The following is a 21,471-nucleotide window of genomic DNA, read 5'->3' as shown; positions in this document are numbered from 1 at the left end:
TCTCCAACTGTTCTCTCCACCGTATATGCTCACAACCCAGTGAAATTAGGGACTAGTTCTTCTGAAAACACTGTTTGAATTTTCAATATCATAAAACAAATGAAAAAGGCCTGAGCACTGAGAAAAACACTCAACTTCATCTGGACATATTTAAATAAAACCTTCAGCAATTCCATTCAGTGGGAGAAGGTGCTGATTTGTATACAGACTAGCCTACATTTCATCAGAAGATCCTGATGTGTTTATTCCACTATCAATATTAAAAATCAAGAGACCTACCTCTTCCACTCCGGCCCACAAATCTCAGATCGTTGAACCTTGCTACTTGGTTTTTCATAACAGCAGAGGCATTTCGGAGCTCAGCAGAATAATTTTCATCGTTACCCGCCATGACAGTAACCACAGTCCCATCTGGTACCTCTCCCAGGGCTACCACCTACATAAAACAGGAAACACAGCAGCAATAATGGCACATCAGAAAAGCTTAAAAACTAAGAATATATTCCCACTGTAAAGGATGTGTCTTATCAGGATTTAGTGCTCTAGAGCAGTAATGGCACATAGGAAGGAACGCTTTGCGTTTGGGTCAGGATGCCACTTCAAACAGACCAATGTTGCAGGGTCCACCCATTTCAAAGGCAGGCAAAAGTTTCCTTCATTTGTTGTTGGATTCTTTGCAGAATACATGTACATTTTTATTAAATCCCCATGTTAGGTTGTCCATAGGAATTATGCCACAAAGGGAAGGCTGACGCCCCATCTGCAGATTGTATCGTACATATTAAGGCACCGCCTGTCTGCAGCCTGGAGAGCCCTGAGGTGTGGTCTCATCCAGATCACAGGCTGAAAAAAAGAAAGTCTGGTCGGCTCTACAGGAGAAGACACTTAGGTGAAATCTTAGAGTTGCTGACAATACGGTGTGGTATCCAGCACTATATTTCATCCCCTTCCTTTGGGCTATATATTCGGTTTTCAATCACACTGCAATAATTACTTAATGCCCACTCTGCGGTGGGATATGAACAAAGCCATCAAGAAACTGGAGGTTTAGGTGCAGAATAAAGGTACATAACAAGCTGAAAACGGTCACCTACAAATGAGTGGCATAGATTAAAAAAAAAATACTTGGCCAAACTTGGCCAAACTTTATTCTGTCTTGGCCCATCTGCCATCTTGAAATGACACAGTTGCCTCCTTACTGTTCAACAGCTGACCTGCAGCAGATTAACTCAGTCAAGTAAGGATCCAGATAATCAGTCTCTGAGGTCCACAAACATTTTCACTGCTCCAAGGCTAGGATCACACTTTTAACAGAGGTCAGCTGACTTGCAAATGGGCACCTCTGTTTAATGACAAGGCTGGTAAGGGAACGTTGGTGCACAGGCTGCTCTGTCACATAGACGTACTATTCTTAATCCATTACCAAGCCCCTGTTCCTTGATAATATCCTTTTTCTCAATTAACTTCCACGATCCTATATTCAGATTATTTCCATCTCTTTCTCATTCAACTTCCAGATGCCCTGGTGGTGACTAAGCAATGGTTCCAGCTACAGTAGCCCATCACCTCTCTGATAATAACACCCACATGCACTTGCCTATCTGGCAAATATCCCACAGATCCTTCTCCTATGCCTAGTACTGCTCTCTCCTTTGTCGAGATTTCCACAAGGCAAACCTAAGCATTTGATTCCATGCTCCCAATACAATTTGTACCTACTCTCATTAAAGCAAGTTTTTACAGTGTGATAAAACAGACGCTGTAACTATATGTATGCTTTGGGGCTGAGTTTTCCCCACTCATGACCCACACCCCAGCACACCTCTACTAAGACCCTCTGTTCCATGCAGACAACCAACCACACACAAAAAAACTTGCTGATATTTTTTTTCCGCCCTTGCTATTTCTCTTAGTCTGTTTCTCAATGCCATGCCATGACTTCTTCAGCCCATTGTTATTCAGCTTAAAATCCTACACCCTCCCTTCCCTACAGAACCCATTTCCACAGCACCCTGCTGTACTCAAATGATCCTCATTTCCACGTGTATATATATTAGTGATCTATCTACTCCTTTTGATCCACTAGCCCAAAGTTATAAGACTCATTCCTAGGAGACTAAATTATATTGGAAACTACATGAGAGAAAGGCCGTCACTGGTCTTGCTCACCACCATATGCCCAGCACTCAAACAGCACCTAGCCCATAGTGTGTGATAAATAATTCTGAAAGAAATTGATGAAAGAGCTCCATAAAGAGCATCATCTCCCACAGCCAATAGTCTGTGAGGCTACCAGCTGAAACTCCAAGACAGAGAAACCAGTTAAAGGCTGAGTCAGCATCTCTCGGTAACAGAAACATGCTCTTGCACCAAACTAGTTTTCTGATAACTTTTTCTGTCCCAGAGAATAGAGGATCGCTGACTATCCTACTGGTTATTCGATTCAATCTGAGAAGTCTTCCAGGCCAAGCGCAAAACCCATGAGACCATGATTTCCTCCTTGCATACTTGATCTAGTGCCTTGAGGGGCTGCCTGAATAGTCTCTTAATGGAGCAATTTTCGATTTTTCAAATTCACAAGGCTAACAAAGTGAACATTTGAAAATATTGAAATAATTGACCATGTTTGGCCAGTATGCATCTGAAAGCTTGACATTTTTTACACTCAGCATATTGTGTTTTGGCACCTGCCGTGTGGCTTCTGATGTCAAAGTAAAGATGGAACCAGTAAGCATATTAATGAAGGCAGAAAAGTTTGTACTGCTCAGAAGAAAATGAATGTACCAAAAATCAAGAGGCCTCTCTTTTTTCCCACCTCTCTTTTACATCTGCTATGATGTCACACAAATAACTTATCTCCAGGAACCACAGTTTTCCAATATAAATTGGAAATAATTTTTTTTTAAGTCTGTATTACATAGAAGATATTGTGTAAGTAGAGGGTAATTACAATGATGTACTTTTTGTAAGATGAGGCGGCTGACCTCGGTTCCAAGTCTGCTGTGTGCTAAACATGGGCTTTGACTTAGCATCCTGAAAGGGTTCAATTGGACATGTAATTCTTTACTTCATGTCTTGAGATGTTTTTTGGTGTTGCTGAGAGATAAAAGAATGACTGCTGATGGGTTTCACTTCTGTCTGGCTAAATTTAAAAAAAAAAAATAAAGAAATCTGCCCCAATATAAAGATTTTCAAGAGCTCTGGGACATTATTATTTTACTGCATATTTTTAACATAATGGATTTTTTTTTTTAGTTAGAAGAAAAGGAAAATTGATTCAATATGGGAAAATATGAAAGAAAAGATCCCTAAGAGTGAAATACACAAATCTACTTTTCTTTGCTTAAGCAGCAGAATAATGACCATGTTAAATATTGGTATGCTTTATGTATTACACTTAATAACAAAACAAATAGGTAATCACAAATTGTGTGAGTGTTCTAGGAGGCTTAGAACTTGGCCTAAAAATGAAATGCTCACACAATGTGGTGACAACTTTTCCTGTTATGGCTGAACTCTATTTTTAATGGCTAAACATATTGGTTTTTTTCTACTGTTCACTCTACCAAATCAGATGCCTAATGTTTTTCTGAGGAAAAGAAAAGAGGGAGTACTGTATTTGACTTTATATCAATCAGAAGTATAATTATATGTCAGAGAGTTTTTTTAAAAAGTAGATCTCTGAAGCTAAAAAGTTTTCCTTGGAGATTCGCAACTGTGTTTATCTAAAGGAAAACCAAAAGAATCAAGAAATTTTTACACATTTCGTCTGTACCAAACCCAAGCAATGGAAAACATTTTAAAGGGTAGAGAGCAGTCAAAAATCGCTGTTTAACTAGTTAGGAGTAAGCACACATTAAAATTGGTTTCCATACTACCCAACACAAAAGTTCCGTTCTGCAAAGAATGGTTTGTGATGAAACCTTAACAATTACATTTCCAAATTGTTTTTAGAATATAAAGTCTACCAATTCAAGAAAATTCATGGAGAAGAGGGAAGTAATTTTGTGTTCTAACATTTCAGAACAGAGAAAGAGGTTCCTTTATTTATTAGCGCACTCACTAGAACTAGCATTTAAATCACATGATACACAGCTTGTGCAAAATTAAGTAAAAGGATACTTAACCCTTAGAAACTACTGAAATTTTGTATGAGACTCCTTATGACTAAATCTGTGAATTACTCTAAAAGAGCAGCAATACAGATTTAGCTCAGACCCTTAAAATTGTTTTTGTGGTCTTATTGTATGGAATTTAAAATTGCCTTTGACATTTCCATGGACAGAAGTCTAATTTTAACCAATCAATTACTCTTCCAGACCAATATCATTTGGCACATTGTACTTGCAGCAAAAGTGAAATATAATTCCTTTTCAAGATAAAATCTGATCAAATCTTTTTTTGGAATAAAAAGATGCAAGGGCACAATTGCAAAAAGGGGAAATTGTATTCCTACAGCAATTATTTAAAGATGACTTCAAGTAAACTATTAAAAGTTTTCACAAAAGTCACAGCTAACTTTTAGAATTTAACCTAGAATTTAGGAAAACCCAACCGAATCGTAGAGAAAAAAATAAACACAATATAAAATACCATTTTACAATTTTAAAAATATATGTCAAAAAATAATTTGATGGAAATTATTTCAATACAAGCCAGGAATTTACGTGCCATGTATCAAGCTGGTTTAGATCATCTAACAATGGATGTTCTGGAATTTTGAGAGGAGACAAACAGCAATGCCAAATGGGAGAACATAATGAGAGATATCTTAACCATGCCTGTTTCCAAATAGACGTTTTTCATAAAATTTTTAAAATATTTATTTTCCACCTAAAATTCTGTGTTTCAACTACCTTTTATATATTCAATGCTAAAATTTTTAACTTTAATTTTTTTTACACATAGAGGCATAACACATAAATGTATCTGTCCTCACACAACTTGAAATCTATTGTGATTTACATAATTTTGCATAAAAATTCATAGCAGGCTTAATAAAGTTTTAATAGGTTTAATAATCCATTTTCCTTTGTTTAGGTATAATTGCCTTCAAAAAGACACAAACACAGAACCTGATTACTACATATGTTAGGAAAATAAAACTCACTAATGTCAAATATAGTCGCATCCTTGTTTTTTGAAGAGAAAAATGGCCAATGATGTTGAAAAATTATTTTCAAATAAGAACTGCTCTATCATTTTGAAACCCTACTTATGACAAATACTGAAAGGTATCATTAAACATACAGAATTAACTATGAGTAATAGATCACATATCTAAAAATGTGTTTTCTTTCTTTAACATTGCCAGAAAAACATATGATACGAGTAAATATATAGTCCAGTGTTCTCTAACCTAAAACAGCACAATAGCCTTGCACCACTTTTAGTTTTAAAATATACATCTGGACTTAAAATTTCTGCATAGCGTTTCTTTCAGCTTGAAGCTATTTAAAGCAACTGAGTTATAAACCCCGAACACCAGGCTTCATGGTGGAAATGCTGACAGACCCCTAACTATAAGGGTGCTACTGGATGCAAAGTTGACATATTCTCTCCCTATTTCTACTAGACTATTAACTAATGAACCGAATTTGCAAATCGCTTTTTTTTTTTTTTTTTTTTGGTCACTAGAACTATCTAGGACAGAAAGGGCATGGGGATCCTCTAATAGTATCCTTTAACTATTTTAAGCTTTCAGCGACATACACCTGAAAGAAATGTTAAAAATATTTATTTCCATTTCCTTGACACCTGGAAGGACTGAACATTACAAAACTGCAGAACCTTGTTAAAAATATAATACTAATAAAATAACTTTGCATATTTTAAAACATACTAGTTGTTTTTGCATTTTTAAATGCGGAGTATAAGCAATTTATAAGTATTCTTGGATAATCCCAAAACAAGATCAGATGAGCAACACTAATTTGTCACTTACGTCTTAGTATAATACGTTGTCAATATCATTTTGAGGTATTATTTTAAATTAACACATCAAAACACCATATATTGAATTCACTTCTGATTCTTTACAATGCTGAGTTCAGTGTCACAGACATAAAATATGGGCCCAATAAATATTGTATTGATTTGAATCCCAGATTTCTCCACAATTAATTTCTCTGGGTTTGTGTTTTTAAATATATTTACCTATCTATTATCCACCCAACAACACTATAACTTACTTTGTACATAGCTCTAAATACGATAGCCAAATTGTGGTCACCACTTCTAAAACTGAGACTTTTTCATATTATTTCTTCAATGCATATGTATTTGATTATGTTACAAGGGTGTAGAAAGTCTACCGAGCTCAGGCTTTTATCTCAAAAGAAAGGTAAAGAGAGATTGTTTTTAGTAACATTCAGATGAAAACAATAAAAAATGTTGTCAAAATCTGGATGTTCCAAATCTCTACACATCTTTTTCAGCAGAGACAAAACTTACACACTGAGTGGACCTCAGCTATCACCATCTGTCTGAATTTTCTTAAATACAGGTATGGGGGTGGGGGAACACAGCAAATCAAGTCTTAAATTAACTCAATTTATTTTTTCAATTAATATGAATGAAAATACTTAATTTAACATGGCCATGTATGGTTTTGTTTACTGGTTAAAAGTAAAGCTGCTCTGTAATTAACAATAAGGATGATTAAAAGAAAACAATTCACTTTCAAAATAATTTTAAAAGGGCAGTAGTGAGAAAACCTAAAGATAACCAAAATATCTGAGAATAGCTCAAAAGGCACTGCATTCTATCTTTACACCAAAAAGATCATTTCTATCCAAAATAACAAGGCTCAAAATCGACTCAGCACCAGAAATACAGGAGAATAGTTCAAAACAGTTATATCTTCAGCACGTCTATTCAGCCGAAGAAAACAGAATGTAGAATACCAAACATCTAAATGGTATCTTTTAAAATGTAGGCACCCACCCTTCTATTTCCATACATCCTAACTTGGAATGCTTGACGTGGCATTTTTATAGACAAAAATACCTAGGTATTTGTATTTGCTGTTTTCATCCAGGTTTTTTGTTGGTGATTTAAGGGGTTTTTTTTTTGGGGGGGGGGGGGCACAAATTTCCACTCCTTGCTGAAGGCGAATTAGAACATTCTGGGCCTGCGGATGATTAACATCATAAAAGATATCTCTGGTGTGGAAATGCGAATTTCTCTAATTCACATACATTCTGAACTTTTCGCATTTCAAGGAGGAAAGCGTTAACCTACAAAATGGGTGGTTTATAAAAGGAGAAATGGGACGGTTAAAAAATACACACACACACACACACACACACACACACACACTTCTTGAACCAACTGCAAAATGAAACCTGCCCAGAATGCAACATCCCCTTTCCTCCACAATTCATTCTGACTTCTCTTCTGATAGAAGACCCAGCTAGATAACCGGCTCTAAATGACCTGGACGCCTCTCTCTTTCCACCCCACCCACACACTGAATCTGAACCGGTGCGTGGGGTGGGGGGCGATCCACAACAGGGGACCGCCAGGGGCCTGCGGGTGTGTGGCCACAAGGTCCACGGTGGAGGCCCTGGCACGATCCCCCCCTCCTCCCGCCCCCCAACCTGGCCAGGCCTCGCTAACCCTGCTGTCCACAGATCCCAGATCCCAGGGGACCCAGGCCCACCTTTCCCAAGTCCAGAGGCCACGGCCAGGGCGGGCGAGGCTCCTTTCCCAGTCTGGCCCGCCGCCCGCTCCACCCCGGGCGCCCAGTCCCGCGAGTGTGAACTGCCCCGGGAACCGGTTCCCCATCAGCCCAGCGCGCGCCGGCCGGGGGCTCCGCGCCTCCCCCTGGCGAGGGCCGCCCGGGAAAGCCGGCCCGCGTCCTGGAGAGCCGCCGGGGACCGCGAGGGGCTCGGGACCCTGCCCCCCGAACCTGCCCAGGCCGCGGCTACCGCCCGCCGCCCACGCCCGCCCTGCAGCTAACGGGCCGCGGCGGGCGGAGGAGGCCGCGGGGCGCGGGGAGCGCTCTCAGGCCTCGGGGTCGCTCCTCCACGCCCAGGCCCCGGACCGCGGCCCCCCACGACCTTTCAGAAGCAGGAGGGCCCTCTGGGACTCAAGTCCCTTAAAAGTCCCCAGAAGAGAAATCCGCAAACTTTCACCTCCTTTTTCAAGGCGGCGGTGCCAAGGCATCCCCCGGGTTTCCCTTATCCCTCCCAGGTGGGGTGAGGCGGGGGGCCGGGGCCAGCTCCCGGAGGCGCCCCCGCCCCCGCCCCCGCCCCCCCGCCGGCCACCTCCCCGCACCGAGGGTCCAGCGCCCGGGGCTCCGGGGCTCCGGGGCTCCCCCGCCTCGGGGCGCGCGGCGACCTGGCGGCCCCGCCTTCCTCCCGCTAACGGGCACGGCGCGGGGCTGCGCGCCCCCCGAGCGCCCGGGTCCTGTGTCACCCTCAGGCCTCCCGGAGCCCCCCGATTTGCCCGGGACCCTCTCGGACGCCGGTCCCGCGGCCCGCGCGCCACAGCCGGCACCCGGCGCCCCGCCCCGGACGCTAGCGCGCGGCGCCGGCACCCCACGAACGCTGGCCCCCCAGAGCCGGGAGAGGCCGGGCCGCCGAGGCGCCCGCGGCAGGGGCAGGGGCAGGGGCAGGGGCAGGGGCAGGGGCAGGGGCAGGGGCGCCAAGCCGGGCGGAGGGGCGTCTGCGCCGCGGGGCGAGCGTGGGAGCGCGCGGGACCCCAGGGAGGGGCGGCGCCGGCAGCCCGCGCTGCGCCGCCGGCGGGTGAGCCCTGCGCCCGGGGCGCGCGGTCGGGGGCAGGAGGCCGGGGCTCCCAGCCCCGGGGAGTGGGGGCGGGGGGCGGCGCCCGGAGCGGCACCGAGGGGCTCCTGGGGGAGGGGGCACGGCTCGGGGGAGCGGGTTGGGACGCCGCCGGGGCCCCGGGGTAGTGAACGGCTCCAGGGGCCAGGGGCTGAGCGCTGGCCGCGGGCACAGGTGGGAGAGGGAAGGATCTGCGCGGGGCCATCGCCCCCGACCCGCCGAGGGATCCGGGGGCAGAGGGCCAGTGGGGGCGGCCCTCGGGGGAGAGCCCCCGAGGTGGGCGGCCGAGGGCCCCGGCCCCCCGCGGGCACGGAGACGCTGGCGGGCAGGTCCCGCGGCGCCCGGCCGGGGGCGGGGGGCGGCCGCAGCTGCTCACCTTGAAGGCCACGGGCAGGGTCTTGTTGCAGCGCCAGTGCGAGGGCAGCACAGAGCACAGGAAGTTGGGGCTGTCGGTGCGGACGAGCTCGGCCGGGTGGTCAGCGATGATCTCGACCATGGTGCGGTTGTCGTGCGGCGGCCGCAACCGGGGCACCGCGGCCGCCGCTGCCGCCGCCGCCGCCGCCGCCGCCGCCGCCTCCTGCTGCTGCTGCTGTTGCTGCTGCTGCTGCTGCTGTTGCTGCTGCTGCTGCTGCTGTTGCTGCTGCTGCTGCTGTTGCGCAGCCACCACCGGGCTCACGTCGCTCATCTTGCCGGGCTGCAGGCTGCTGGAGGGAGGGCTGAAGCGCCGGCTGGTGCTCGGATCTACGGGAATACGCATCACAACAGCCACAAGTTAGCGAAGTGGCCGGGGGAGGGGGAGGAGGGTGGAAATGAGGGGCGAGGAGGAGGAAATTGGGGGGGTGGAGGCGAGACGGGGGGAAAGGGGATGGAGGTGATGGGGCCGAGGAGGTGAGAAATCAAGTTCGATGAAGCCGACTGCCGGGGAGTAGTCTGACGGGGGCCAGCGGCGGCGATGCGGAGCAGTCGGGTGGGCGGGTGGGCGGGCGGGGAGACCCGGGGGCACAGATCTTGCCGGAGCCTTCGGAACGCCCGCGGTGGCAGCTGAGAACCGGCGCGGGGATGCGTGCGGCCTGGGGCGGCGGGGGCTTCAGGTTGCAGCGCGGAGCGGGGTCCCTTGGGGCGCCGCGTCCTGGGTGCGCTGGCGCCCCCTCCCAGGTGGAGTCCGGTGGTGGATCGCGGTGGGCTCAGCAGTCCAGCCCCGGGCCGGCGTGGCCGCGCGCTGCCCGCCACCGCCGCGCCGCGCGCGCAGCTCCCCAGCTGCAGGCGTCCGCGTCCGCGTCCGCGCCCGCCCTCCCGCGCCGCCGCCTCCGCCGCCTCCGCCGCCTCCGCCGCGGCCTCCGCTCCCCCCGCGCCCGCCGCGCGCTCAGATTCCTGCCGCGGCGGCTGCCAGCCCGGCTCCCCGGCTCCGCTCCTTCCTCTCCTGTCTCCTCTTCTGGCCTTCTCCCGGCCACCTCCTTGCATCCACTGCCTCCTGCTCTGTGCACAGCGCCCCTGACCCTCGCGCGTCCAGGTGCCTGGAGGGGAGTCGCGGGCAGCGGACCTCGAGCCGGGGTGAGGCGCAGCCGCTGCCGCCGCCCGCCGGCCAGAGCGGGAGCCGGGGCGCAGCGCGCAGCTTCCGCAGCCGGAGAGGCGGCCCCGGCGGAGGGGAATCTCGCCTGATCGGTCCTCTCGCTGCTCCCCGACCCAGGACGAGGAACCCCCTCTTGGTCGCACGGGCTGAAGCCGAGACGCCAGAGAGCCGCGGGCTGGACTGACTGTCGTTATTTTTCGTTGTAACTTCAGGAGAGGAGGAAGGAAAATTCTTGAGCGGCTGTGCTGACTTCTCGGCACTCTTCACCCTTCCCCCACCCCACCCCCCACCTCTGCCGGAGCGGCTCCCAGGGGGGGAAAAAATGATTTTGCAGAGTTTGGGTGCTTTTTTGTCTTAAGTGACACAAAAAATTGGGGTGGAGAGGACACTCGTCAAATAGTTTTTAGAAACTCAAGTGGTTGGCTGGACACTTTTTCTTTCTATATTCAAACTTGTCGTTCCTAGAGAACAAGGATGAGTTTTTGGGGTTTGTTTTTTTTTTCTTTCTCTCTCTCTCTCTCTCTCTCTTTTTTTTTTTTCTTTTCTTTTTAAGGACCGGAAAACTGTCAGTTGGATGATTAAAATTAGTTGCAAAAACCTTGCTGAGGAAAAACCCCAGCAGTTTTCCATGAATTTGAATCTTTTATTAAGTCTATTCTGCATCTAAAACTAAGTCTAATACCTTAACTTTCTTCCCCACCACTCCCGGGGGGGGGGGAGGAATAAAAATACAAAATAAAATATCCAAAATGCTTCATTGGCTATTTATTTATGTATTCATTTCCCAATGTGGGTTTAAAAAGCGACTTTGGATCCCCCAAAAAGTTGTGGTCGAGAGGATGAAGGAGCGCGGAAAAAAAGCGGCAGTTTTACCTAAAATGTGGTTTTTGGAGGCTGGGATTTCTAATGATTAGGTTTTTGTGGTTTATATAGACACGACTCTGGCTAAGGCGATCATTACGCTGATGAGAGTCAGAAGCACGTGGGTGTCTCCGACCAGCCTCAAACTCGGAACCTTCAAAACAAATAAAACAATGTGCGGCGCCCGCAGAAGCCGGAAAATCCGCTTGAGGCTATTGCACCCCCAAAAGGGGGACACAGGGCCCTTTCCCCTCCTTGCTGTATACTGCGACCTTCCTTGCTTCCTGTCAAACTCCTTTACACCTCCCTTTACACCTCGAAAACGTGTCTGCAAGAACAATCCTAGTTGCCAAAATCTCAAAGATTCCCAACAGGGTAGCTGATACCCATCATCAGTGATTTTACGAAATAAATGAAAAAACTTATAACACTTCGCCCTGGGAGTATTCTGGAATAAAGATAGTTGAGTCATCACTCATTCCCCCCACCCCCATCTTATTTAAAACAATTCTCGTGCCCATTAATTGGCGTTTTTACTGCCCACTCAGCGCGGATGCCTCTGTCACCCCGGTAGCGACCTGCCACGACCCTCTCCGGCCGGTTTTCCAGCCCAGCGTGCCCTCGCCCAGTGGGCGCCCGCGTCTGCGCCTCTGAAGGTGCCTGGAAGGGCTGAGGGGGCGCGGGGCGCGGGAGGGGGGGCCCGGGGCCAGTCACGGACTCTGGAGCCCATTTCAAGCGCACAGGGAACGTGGAGGCTGTCCTAATGTGACGGGAGGAGAGGCTTGCCCTCCAAGGAGAGGCGCCCGCGACAGAGGGGCCTCCACCCGCCGGGCGGACGGGTGGGGGCTGGGGTGCACGGGCGTGAGGCCTCGCGGGGGTCACTACGGAGCTCAGGGGACACTGCTCGGTCCTTCCTCCCCGGGGCTTCCTCTGCACCTTCTCTTTCTCCCTTCCCTACTCCACGCCTCCCTCCTGCGTCGCACCCTCTCCCAGGTTACTCTCCACCTTCCCGCCTCTCCCCAAAATACCCCCCCACCCAGAGACGCGCGCCTCCTCCGCGCGCCCCTCCCGCCTCCTCGGCCTTCCCACGGCCGCTTGCCACCCCGCGTGCCACATTCAGCGCCCCGCGCGATGACTCCCCCTCCCTAACCCACTCCTAGCCCCCGGCCTCCTGGCCTCCGGCCCCGGCGCCAGGGGATGCGAGACAACCCCCCTGATCGGAGGAACTGGACGCGCAGCGAGGAACCCAGCAGCTGTTTCCTGCGCGTGCGATTTTTAATTATCTTTTCCGTCACAGGGGAGAGCTCTAACCCTGGGCACCGCCGCGCAGCCTGTGCGCACAGGGTCGAGTGTTCCCCAGCCGCAAGCGGCCGTAACTGTAACCCCTCCAAAAAAAAAAAGAGAGAGAGAGAGAGAGACCACACCACATCCATGACTCTCCTACCTTACACACCTACTCGCATACACTGGGACATGCACTCTCCCATAGCCACATGCTGGCACTCAGGTACACACGCACACATGCACACACACACACACACACACACACACACACACACTCCAAGGTTGCTTGCTTTATTTTGGTTTGGTTCGGTTTGGTTTTATTTGGGGCATGTTGTACCACTGTCTAACGAAGACCTCTGACTTGTTTTGTTTGGGTTTTAAATGCGTAGGGGCTGCAAAGCAGGGAAAAAGTTACAGGAACTGGATTATATCCGTGGTCAAAGGGAGGTAGGAATTCAGTGACTACCCTCCTAGGCTGGTGATAGGAGGCTGTCCTTCTCCCAGGAAGTCCACAAGAACAGGGAACTCCCAGAAAATCTGAGGATGCTAAGTCAATATTTCAAATACAGGCGACCAGAGGGGCTTTTGCAAATAAATTCTAGAGCATTTTGAATTTAAGTAATCATATTGGAGAATTTTCCTTTCTTTCTGCCTCTGTTCTGTCCTGTCTTTGTTTTACTTGGAGGATATAGTAAAACATGCAGGCCTCAGTGGTTGGGTACCTTGACTGGGGATTTTCAAGGCGATTTAATCAATGGTGAGTTATTTATTTTAATTAATCATGTCCGGTAATTTAGCTTTTATAGCCTTCCTTGGGCATCTTCCCTCCATTTTATATTTCAGTGAAACTAATATAAGCAGCTCTTGGAAGTTACTGGTCTTGGATCCCTTAAAATATCCTACAGTTATTTATAATGTGGAAATGAAATTTTCCACTGAATACCCTAACATCGTTTCAGGTATCTGGCACAGCAGATTTTCAGTCTCCTTTCAAAAATATCCTCTTGGTGAACATTCACACTTTCAGCTGGAACCAACTGAGCCTGGAACTGATGATGTCTTGGCTCAGAGCGTTTTACTTAACAGAAGAAAACATTTTTACAGACCCCTAAACCAAACCTCTCCTGGTAATAGTAGGCACATAGGAAAACCATGAGATTTTTCATATGTGTATTTTCTGCTATAGTTTGCATGATCTCACTCTTGAGTTTAGATTTTCTTCTACCTCAAAATGTTCAGAACAAATCACTCACTAGATTCCTATTCCTACTCAGAAGTATTCATCTTTTCTGTTGTATATTATGGCATACAAAAGAACATACTTTTTTTCTGAAAATGTGGCTACTCTGGAAGACACAGGCATATGCTTTCCCCTCCATCTCTTTTAATATTTAATATAACCATTTAGTAACCACACCTGCCAATTCTGACTTGCCAGACAAAGAAAATGAGATGTAAAAGAGTCAAATTATTTATCTAGGAAAGGAACTGAATCCCCCAAACCAGGAACATAGCCCATACTTCTTCCATTCAGGTTTCATCTTATAACCTCTATAAATTATTTTATATATACTTTTCCTTGATGAAAAGTAAGAAAGTCACTCTAAAATCTTAAAATGGTTTTCAGTGGACCACCTGATAAAATGAGACAAACTCTCAAATGTGCATTAGAAAATCATGGACAGGGATGCCTGGCAGCTAAATGGTTGAACTGCTGCCTTCAGCTCAGGTTGTATCCTGCGGTCCTGGGTGGAATCCCGCATCAGGTTCCCTGCAGGGCTTCTCCCTCTGCCTATATTTCTGCCTCTCTGTGTGTCTCTCATGAATAAGTTAATAAAATATTTTTAAAAAATCATGGACATAGTGTTGATCAATAAAGTTCTGAATGTGTCATTGGGAAAACTTTATAAACAGAACCATCTTTAGAGAGTTTTTCCTTTGGGCTGTGATTGAGTGAACGCTACCCAGCCCTTGAGGAAGCAGCACTGCACTAGACCAGGAACTGTCCCACTACAGCCCAATGGCCAAATCTGGCCAGATGCCTAATTGTATAACCTACAAGTTATGAACAATTTTTTGCATTTTTAAATAGATGGAAAAACTAAAAGAAGAATAATATTATATGAACATGATATGAAATTCAAGTGTCAGGGTCCATGAATAAAGTTGTATTGGGACACAGCTATATTAATCTGATTTTGCATTTGTCTATAGCTGCCTTCACCTAAAACAGCAGAACTATGTAGTTGGGACAACAACTGTATGGCCTGCAAAGCCTAAAATATTTAATATCTGGGTTTTTTGCAGAAAAAGTTCACCAATCCTAAAATGAAAGGGGTGGTGGGACCCTGGTGATATGGGACAGCAGAAAGGGGTAGATATTAAAGAAGGCATTGGGATGGAGTCATGTATAAGGCCCAGATCAGGTTTTTGTTTTTCTTTTTAAGGGAAAATTGCTTTCTTTAACTTATTCTTTTCTGTATAAAATGTTAATCAATTAGACTAATTTTTTCCAGTTAATAATTTTGCATGTAGAAAGAAAAAGAGGAGTTAGTGCTTTTCCATGAGCTCCTTAAAAACCATTGTCATACACTCTTTATGCCAGTATCTTCCATTGCCCTTTCAGAGGCACATGAACCAAATCAATGAGAAAAGACCAAAGGAATTTCATGTAAAGTGAACATGAAAAAATAGGTGAAGACTTTAATAGGTTTATTCCATCTGTTTTACAGATGATTATACGAGAAACATAAATAAGCTTATCAAGAATCTTTTAGTATATAATAGTTTCACAAGTGCAATATATACTTTTAAGATAGTTCAATAATTTAAGATATCCCAAAGCTTTCAGACATATTTATCCATTTTGATTTTTTATTGTTAAATTCTACATGATCAGGATACCTGGATGGCTCAGTAGTTGAGCATCTGCCTTTGGCTCACGTCATGATCAGAGATCCAGTCCCACATTGGGTTCCCTGTTTGGAGCCTGCTTCTCCCTCTGCCTATGTCTCTGTCTCTCTGTGTCTCTCATGAATAAATAAATAAAATCTTTATAAATAAGTATATAAATAAATTCTACACCATCTTTTTTCCCTTTGTCAGCAGACCTATAATGCTTTGCATGGCCGTAACAACAGATGAAATGTTAGCATTCCCACAGGTCATTCTCAGGTATTGTCATAAAAGGGCTGACACTCGCCCCATGATCTTTCAGAAACACATTTATGGAGCATCTGTCTAATTGCTTTCCAGGAATGTCACTGTCTGAAGTGGCATGCATTGTGTTTGATTAAAATACCAATCTACTAAATGACATCCTATTTACTTAAAGACACCAGTGTAATTTCTAAAAGGTGTCTAATTTATTTTCCCAGAGTCAAGAAAAATGAAACTAATTTTTGGTATTTTGGTGTTAGTAATTGTCCTGTGGCAGTAGCAGAAGTAGTAGAAGTTTATAGAAGTCTGTGATGAAACATCTAAGAACACCCTAAAATTAAAGATTCCGTAGTAATGTAGCCATTCTTTTTGACCTGCTTTCATATTACCTTCAAGGCACGAAGAAAGATTGTTGTCCAATTCTATGCCCACTGCCTGGGTTCCTAAAATTTCACTTTAGACTCTGGGTTGGTGGCCTAAGCCATCTGTCCTCTCTATACCCTGCCATCAGGGTGAGAAATGCAAATCATAATATTCCCAGTCCATCTCACAAAGTACAAAACTCTTTTGCACAGTGTGAGAAATTCAAATTAAAAACTAGAGAGGGGATCCCTGGGTGGCGCAGCGGTTTAACGCCTGCTTTTGGTCCAGGGCACGATCTTGGAGACCCGGGATCGAATCCCACATCGGGCTCCCGGTGCATGGAGCCTGCTTCTCCCTCTGCCTATGTCTCTGCCTCTCTCTCTCTCTCTCTCTGTGTGTGACTATCATAAATAAATAAAAATTAAAAAAAAAAACTAGAGAGGTAAGGGGCAACTGTGTGGCTCAGTTGGTTTAGTGTCTGACTCTTGATTTTGGCTCAGGTCATGATGAGAATGAGCCCTGCATGGGGCTTTGAGCTGGGTGTGGAGCCTGCTTAAGACTCTCTCCCTCCCTCTCTCTCTGTCACTGTAAAAAAACAGAAAACAAAACTAGAAAGGTAAGAAAAATAGAAGAGAAAAAATAGCAAGAGTCCAGCTTGGTTCCATTACGTGCAGTTCTTAGATGAGATTGGGTTTCGGTTACCATCACAAGTGTGTTGCTCCTCAGGACTTCATATTCAGAAAGTCCTTTCTTCTTACCCTCTAGCCATGATCAAGTTCTATACACAATGATTCTTTTATCTTTTTTGACTTCAAATGATTCCCCTGAATTATTTTTTGGCAGGTGGGATCTGTTCTTCAATCACATTCCTGTATGTCACTATTTTTCTTAAGGATCATCTTTCTTCTCATGGTGGGCCATTATCAACTTATTGCCTCTCAGGTTCAAATCCATCCTTTTTTACTTGCTCTGTGAAAATGGATCTGGGCCTTTTAACTGTTTCTCCATACCCCCTTCCAACTCCATTTTAGAAGAACTACCTCCAGTTTTATTTAAATAAAATACGCTGCAAACATAATGCACTTAGAGCCCTATTATCTTTCATTTCTGTAAGTATATCTCTGGTGTTAAGTTACTTAGATTATTGTAATAAATTAAATGGATTCCATTATCAAATCTTTACAGTAGTTTTATAAGAGACAATCTCTACTTGTGCTACTATGAAAGTAAACTTTCACCAAAGTAGGAAAAAAAAGTAAGGCCTTCCCCCCCACCCCCCCGACAAAAAAGCTTGTTTGGCCAGTGTTCTTTCCTCCCTCAATACAGTTATTTCTCTGTTAATTCACATCTTTCCCCAGAGAATATATTTATTTCTACCTCCTAAGTAAGCCCCTATAGTTTTTGATGACCAACTATGAGGCTTAACCATGACATGTTGATTCTTAGGTGTTCTGAAATACAGGTTTTTCACATGCTTTAAAATCAAATACCACAAGGCAGCCCAGGTGGCTCAGTGGTTTAGCGCCGCCTTCAGCCCAGGGCCTGATTCTGGAGACCCGGGATCAAGTCCCACGTTGGGCTCCCTGCATGGAGCCTGCTTCTCCCTCTGCCTGGGTCTGTACCTCTCTCTGTGTGTCGCTCATGAATAAATAAGTAAAATCTTAAAAAAAAAAAAATCAAATGCCTTACTTGACTTTTCCTGGTAAGTCTTAATTAGGATTTTGACCTCAACATTTAGCCCAAGTTTATATGTCCATGGCTCATCAACAAATCTAAAATCCTGTTGGGTGACACTATTCTCATTATCATCAAATAAGAAAGAAACTGAGTGGGATCCCTGGGTGGCGCAGTGGTTTAGCGCCTGCCTTTGGCCCAGGGCGCGATCCTGGAGACTCGGGATCGAATCCCCATCGGGCTCCCGGTGCATGGAGCCTGTTTCTCCCTCTGCCTCTCTCTCTCTCTCTCTCTCTCTCTCTCTCTGACTATTATAAGTTAAAAAAAAGAAAGAAACTGAGTAAATGTTCTGGATCTTCATCTGATTTGCTTGGTTTAAAGCTTATTCTTCTCCAAGATTGCTGAAAATGTGGGTGGCATCTAGTCATATCATTGAATGTAGCCCTTTTTTTTTTCCCATTTTTTAACTTACTTGCAGCTGCTTATCTTTATCGAAGGGTATTATTATGGTGTGCCCAAAACTGAAGAAATGGAAACTACTTGAGGTATTATATCTTATTATATATCATCATTCAAGATTTAATCCTGGCTCCTTTAATGCTGGTAGTATTGGTTCATACAAAAATGAATGTCTTTTCACATTCAACATCACTCATCATCAGGGAAATACAAATCAAAACCACGATGAGATATCACCTCACACCTGTCAGAATGGCAAAAATTAACAACACAGGAAACAACAGATGTTGGTGAGGATGTGGAAAAAGGGGAAACTTCTAGCACTGTTGGTGGGAATGCAAGCTGGTGCAGCCACTCTGGAAAACAGTATGGAGGTTCCTCAGAAAGTTAAAAATAAAACTACCCTATGACCCAGCAATTGTAAACCTAGGTATCTACCCAAAGGACACAAGAATACTGATTTGAAGGGACACATGAACCCTAATGTTTATAGCACCATTATCAACCGTAGCCAAATTATGAAAAGAGCCCAAATGTCCATCAAATGATAAAAATGATAAATGGATAGAGAAGATGTGGTAAATATATTATATTATATTATATTATATTATATTATATTATATTATATTATATATGAGTGTGTGTGTATGTACACACAGGAATATTACTCAGTCATAAAAAAGAATGAAATCTTGCCATATGAAACCATATAGTTAGAGCTAGTATATTGTGCTATGTAAAGTAAGTCAGAGAAAGACAAATACTATATGATTTCACTCATATGTGGAATTTAAGAAAACAGTGAATATGGGGGAAAAAAGAGAGAGAGGGGTAATCCATAAAACATACTCTTAACTATAGAGAATAAACTGATGGTTGCTGGAGGGGAAGTGGGCAGGGGATAGGCTATACGGGTGATGGGTATTGTATGTGAAAAACATTGGGTTTTATACGTGACAAATCACTAAATTCTGCTCCTGAAATTAATATTACATTTTATGTTCACTGACTGGAATTTAAATTAAAACTTTAAATAAATAAATAAATGTTTTTTTCAAAAGTATATGTGGTAAAACTTGAACTGTAAAAAAATATATTAAAAAGGAAAGAATTAGGGACATCTGGGTGGCTCAGCATTGAGCACCTGCCTTGGGCTCAGGGCATGATCCCAGGGTCTGGGGATTGAGTCCTGCATCAGCCTCCCTTTTGGGAGCCTGATTCTCCCTCTGCCTGCTTCTCTGTCCCTCTCTCTGTGTCTCTCATGAATAAATAAATAATAAAAAGGAGAGAATTATTAGAAGTATGATACATCAGAACCACAACTCATCTTACAGTTAGCCTTGAAAACGGAAAGATTTAAGTCTTGTGATTTTTAACTTTGTTTTGCAAGCATTTACAAACTCAATCATAACAATTCCTTCTAGGCAGAGATCTGGCAAAAATGTTTCAGTTCAAAGCCAAACATTCTATAGAATATTTCTTACCATCAGTGTTAAAAATGATAAAACTAGAAAACAATGGTTGAAAAATGGCTTTGCACTTATCATTGAAAAAAGGGGGGAGGCATATATCATATAAATTAAAGTCTAAACAACTCATCAGTAATTGTTACTAGACATGTTTAAAAGAAAATTTAGTTTTAATTCATTTACTTTATCCTTGAAATTGTATTATGTGAAAAACCTACATGGCCCTGATCATTTTAATGAAGTGCTCAATTTTCTGAACCTCTCAGTTGGAGAGTATGCAATTTGGAGCCACTGAAAGAAAAAATTTTCAGAAGGTTTATATTGGACTGGAGATTTGGTCTCTTCTCTTTGAACTCCCTTCCAGGAGCAGAGCAACAGGACCATATTTCAACCATATTTCTTCTCAGCACATCTTAGAAGAAAGGGTAGAGCTGCAAAGTGGGAAATGCGCTGGGACATCTTTTTAACTAACTCCCTATAAAACTTTGAACAAGGGCTCCAGACCAACGTGTCCCATGGCCTCACAGAATTTTCCACCTTTTTTGTAAGTTCCTCAAAGTCAAAATGTCCAATATACTCAGCTCATTGTTTTAAGCAGAAAAAGAGACAAAGGACAACATTTATGTTCCAAAGGCCCAGAGTACACAGCGCTTATTTTTTCTCTATCTTGGGTAAGAGTATCACTGTACACAGGATTGTGAGTTCCATAATGGTAGGCACTAAGTTTGTGGGATTCACAATTAATCTGGAACCACACTACTAAAGAAGTTTAGGAAACACCGTCCTGATTATATCCCATGTGTACACAATGTGAAGAGAGCTCCCTGGAGTCGTATAATAGCCCTACATACACCCAGCTAGCATAAAGCCTAGCATATGGTATGTGATCAATATATTTTAGTTGACTAAATTATTGGGTACTCCCCCTTAGGCAGAAACTTGGGTATTATGATAAATTAATCCTCATCATTTTCCACTTTTAGTCTATCACCTAATTCTATTAATGCTGCTTCCTAAACATCATTCCTGCCCATTTTCTTTCCATCTCCAATACCACTGACTTCATTCAGGCCTCTATCATCTTGAATCTCAAATGCAATAGACTCCTAACTCATCTTCTTGCTTCCATTAATGCTCATCTTAATCCAGGCCCATCCTCTGCATTGCCACCAGGGTTCTTTCTTTAGAATATGACTTCAAGCATGTCCTTGCAATGCTTACAACTTTTCAGTGGTTTATATCACCCCTCATATAAGACAAACCCCTTCACGATCTGGCCTTCTCAAGTTATCATCCACAAGCACAAGACTTAAAGGTGAAACTCAGATTTGAAAACAAATGTATCTTATGAAAAAACCCAACCCACACATCTCCTAATATCCCTTATCCTGAACTCAGCCCCATTTCCCTCTCTCTCCCTCATGAGTGTTATAGCAATTGGCATTTCCCTCCATTATTGCACTCATCATCTGAATTCTCTGCTCGCATCAATGTCTCTCAACTAGTGTAAGTTCCATCAGGGCAGGAATTGGTTTTATTCATCTTTTATCCTTAGCACTTACCACAACGTCCAGAATACAAGAAGTTGACGATAAATATTTCTTAAAGTGACTTAGTGAATACTTACTTAAAATTCTATATAGGCCTGAATTTTGTGCCCTTTAAAATAGGAACTTTTCAAGTCATTAAATTCTATGGTTCTGCCCATTATTATCAAATATCAATGAGAAGGTGGAGCACTAAGAACTTGGTTATGTTTTATTGAGAATGTGAATTGAGGAAAAAGACTTAGGATAACAGTTCTGCAATATCAAGTAAACTTGAAACTGCATAAGCTCTGTGACTT

At 44.4% G+C, this 21,471-nt stretch overlaps 1 protein-coding gene across 11 annotated transcripts in view; it reads right to left on the bottom strand.

Moving 5' to 3' along the window:
* Positions 1-21,471, bottom strand: part of RUNX2 (RUNX family transcription factor 2) — a 326,022-nt gene that overhangs the window by 220,713 nt on the left and 83,838 nt on the right. For all 11 annotated transcript variants that reach the window (XR_004804105.2, XR_004804104.2, XM_035697529.2 and 8 more), the window contains exons 3-4: positions 9,163-9,527; positions 280-436 (exon numbers count right to left, since the gene is read on the bottom strand). Coding sequence is in view for 9 of the 11 variants with exons in the window: in XM_035697529.2 (XP_035553422.2) it covers positions 280-436; positions 9,163-9,527 (522 nt within the window). In the remaining 2 variants the exon portion in view is untranslated. The remainder of the gene's footprint in view (positions 1-279; positions 437-9,162; positions 9,528-21,471) is intronic.

This window comes from Canis lupus, chromosome 12 (assembly GCF_003254725.2).
Source record: "Canis lupus dingo isolate Sandy chromosome 12, ASM325472v2, whole genome shotgun sequence".
In the NCBI taxonomy this organism is placed as follows: domain Eukaryota; kingdom Metazoa; phylum Chordata; class Mammalia; order Carnivora; family Canidae; genus Canis; species Canis lupus.
This window is presented reverse-complemented; position numbering and strand designations above follow the sequence as displayed.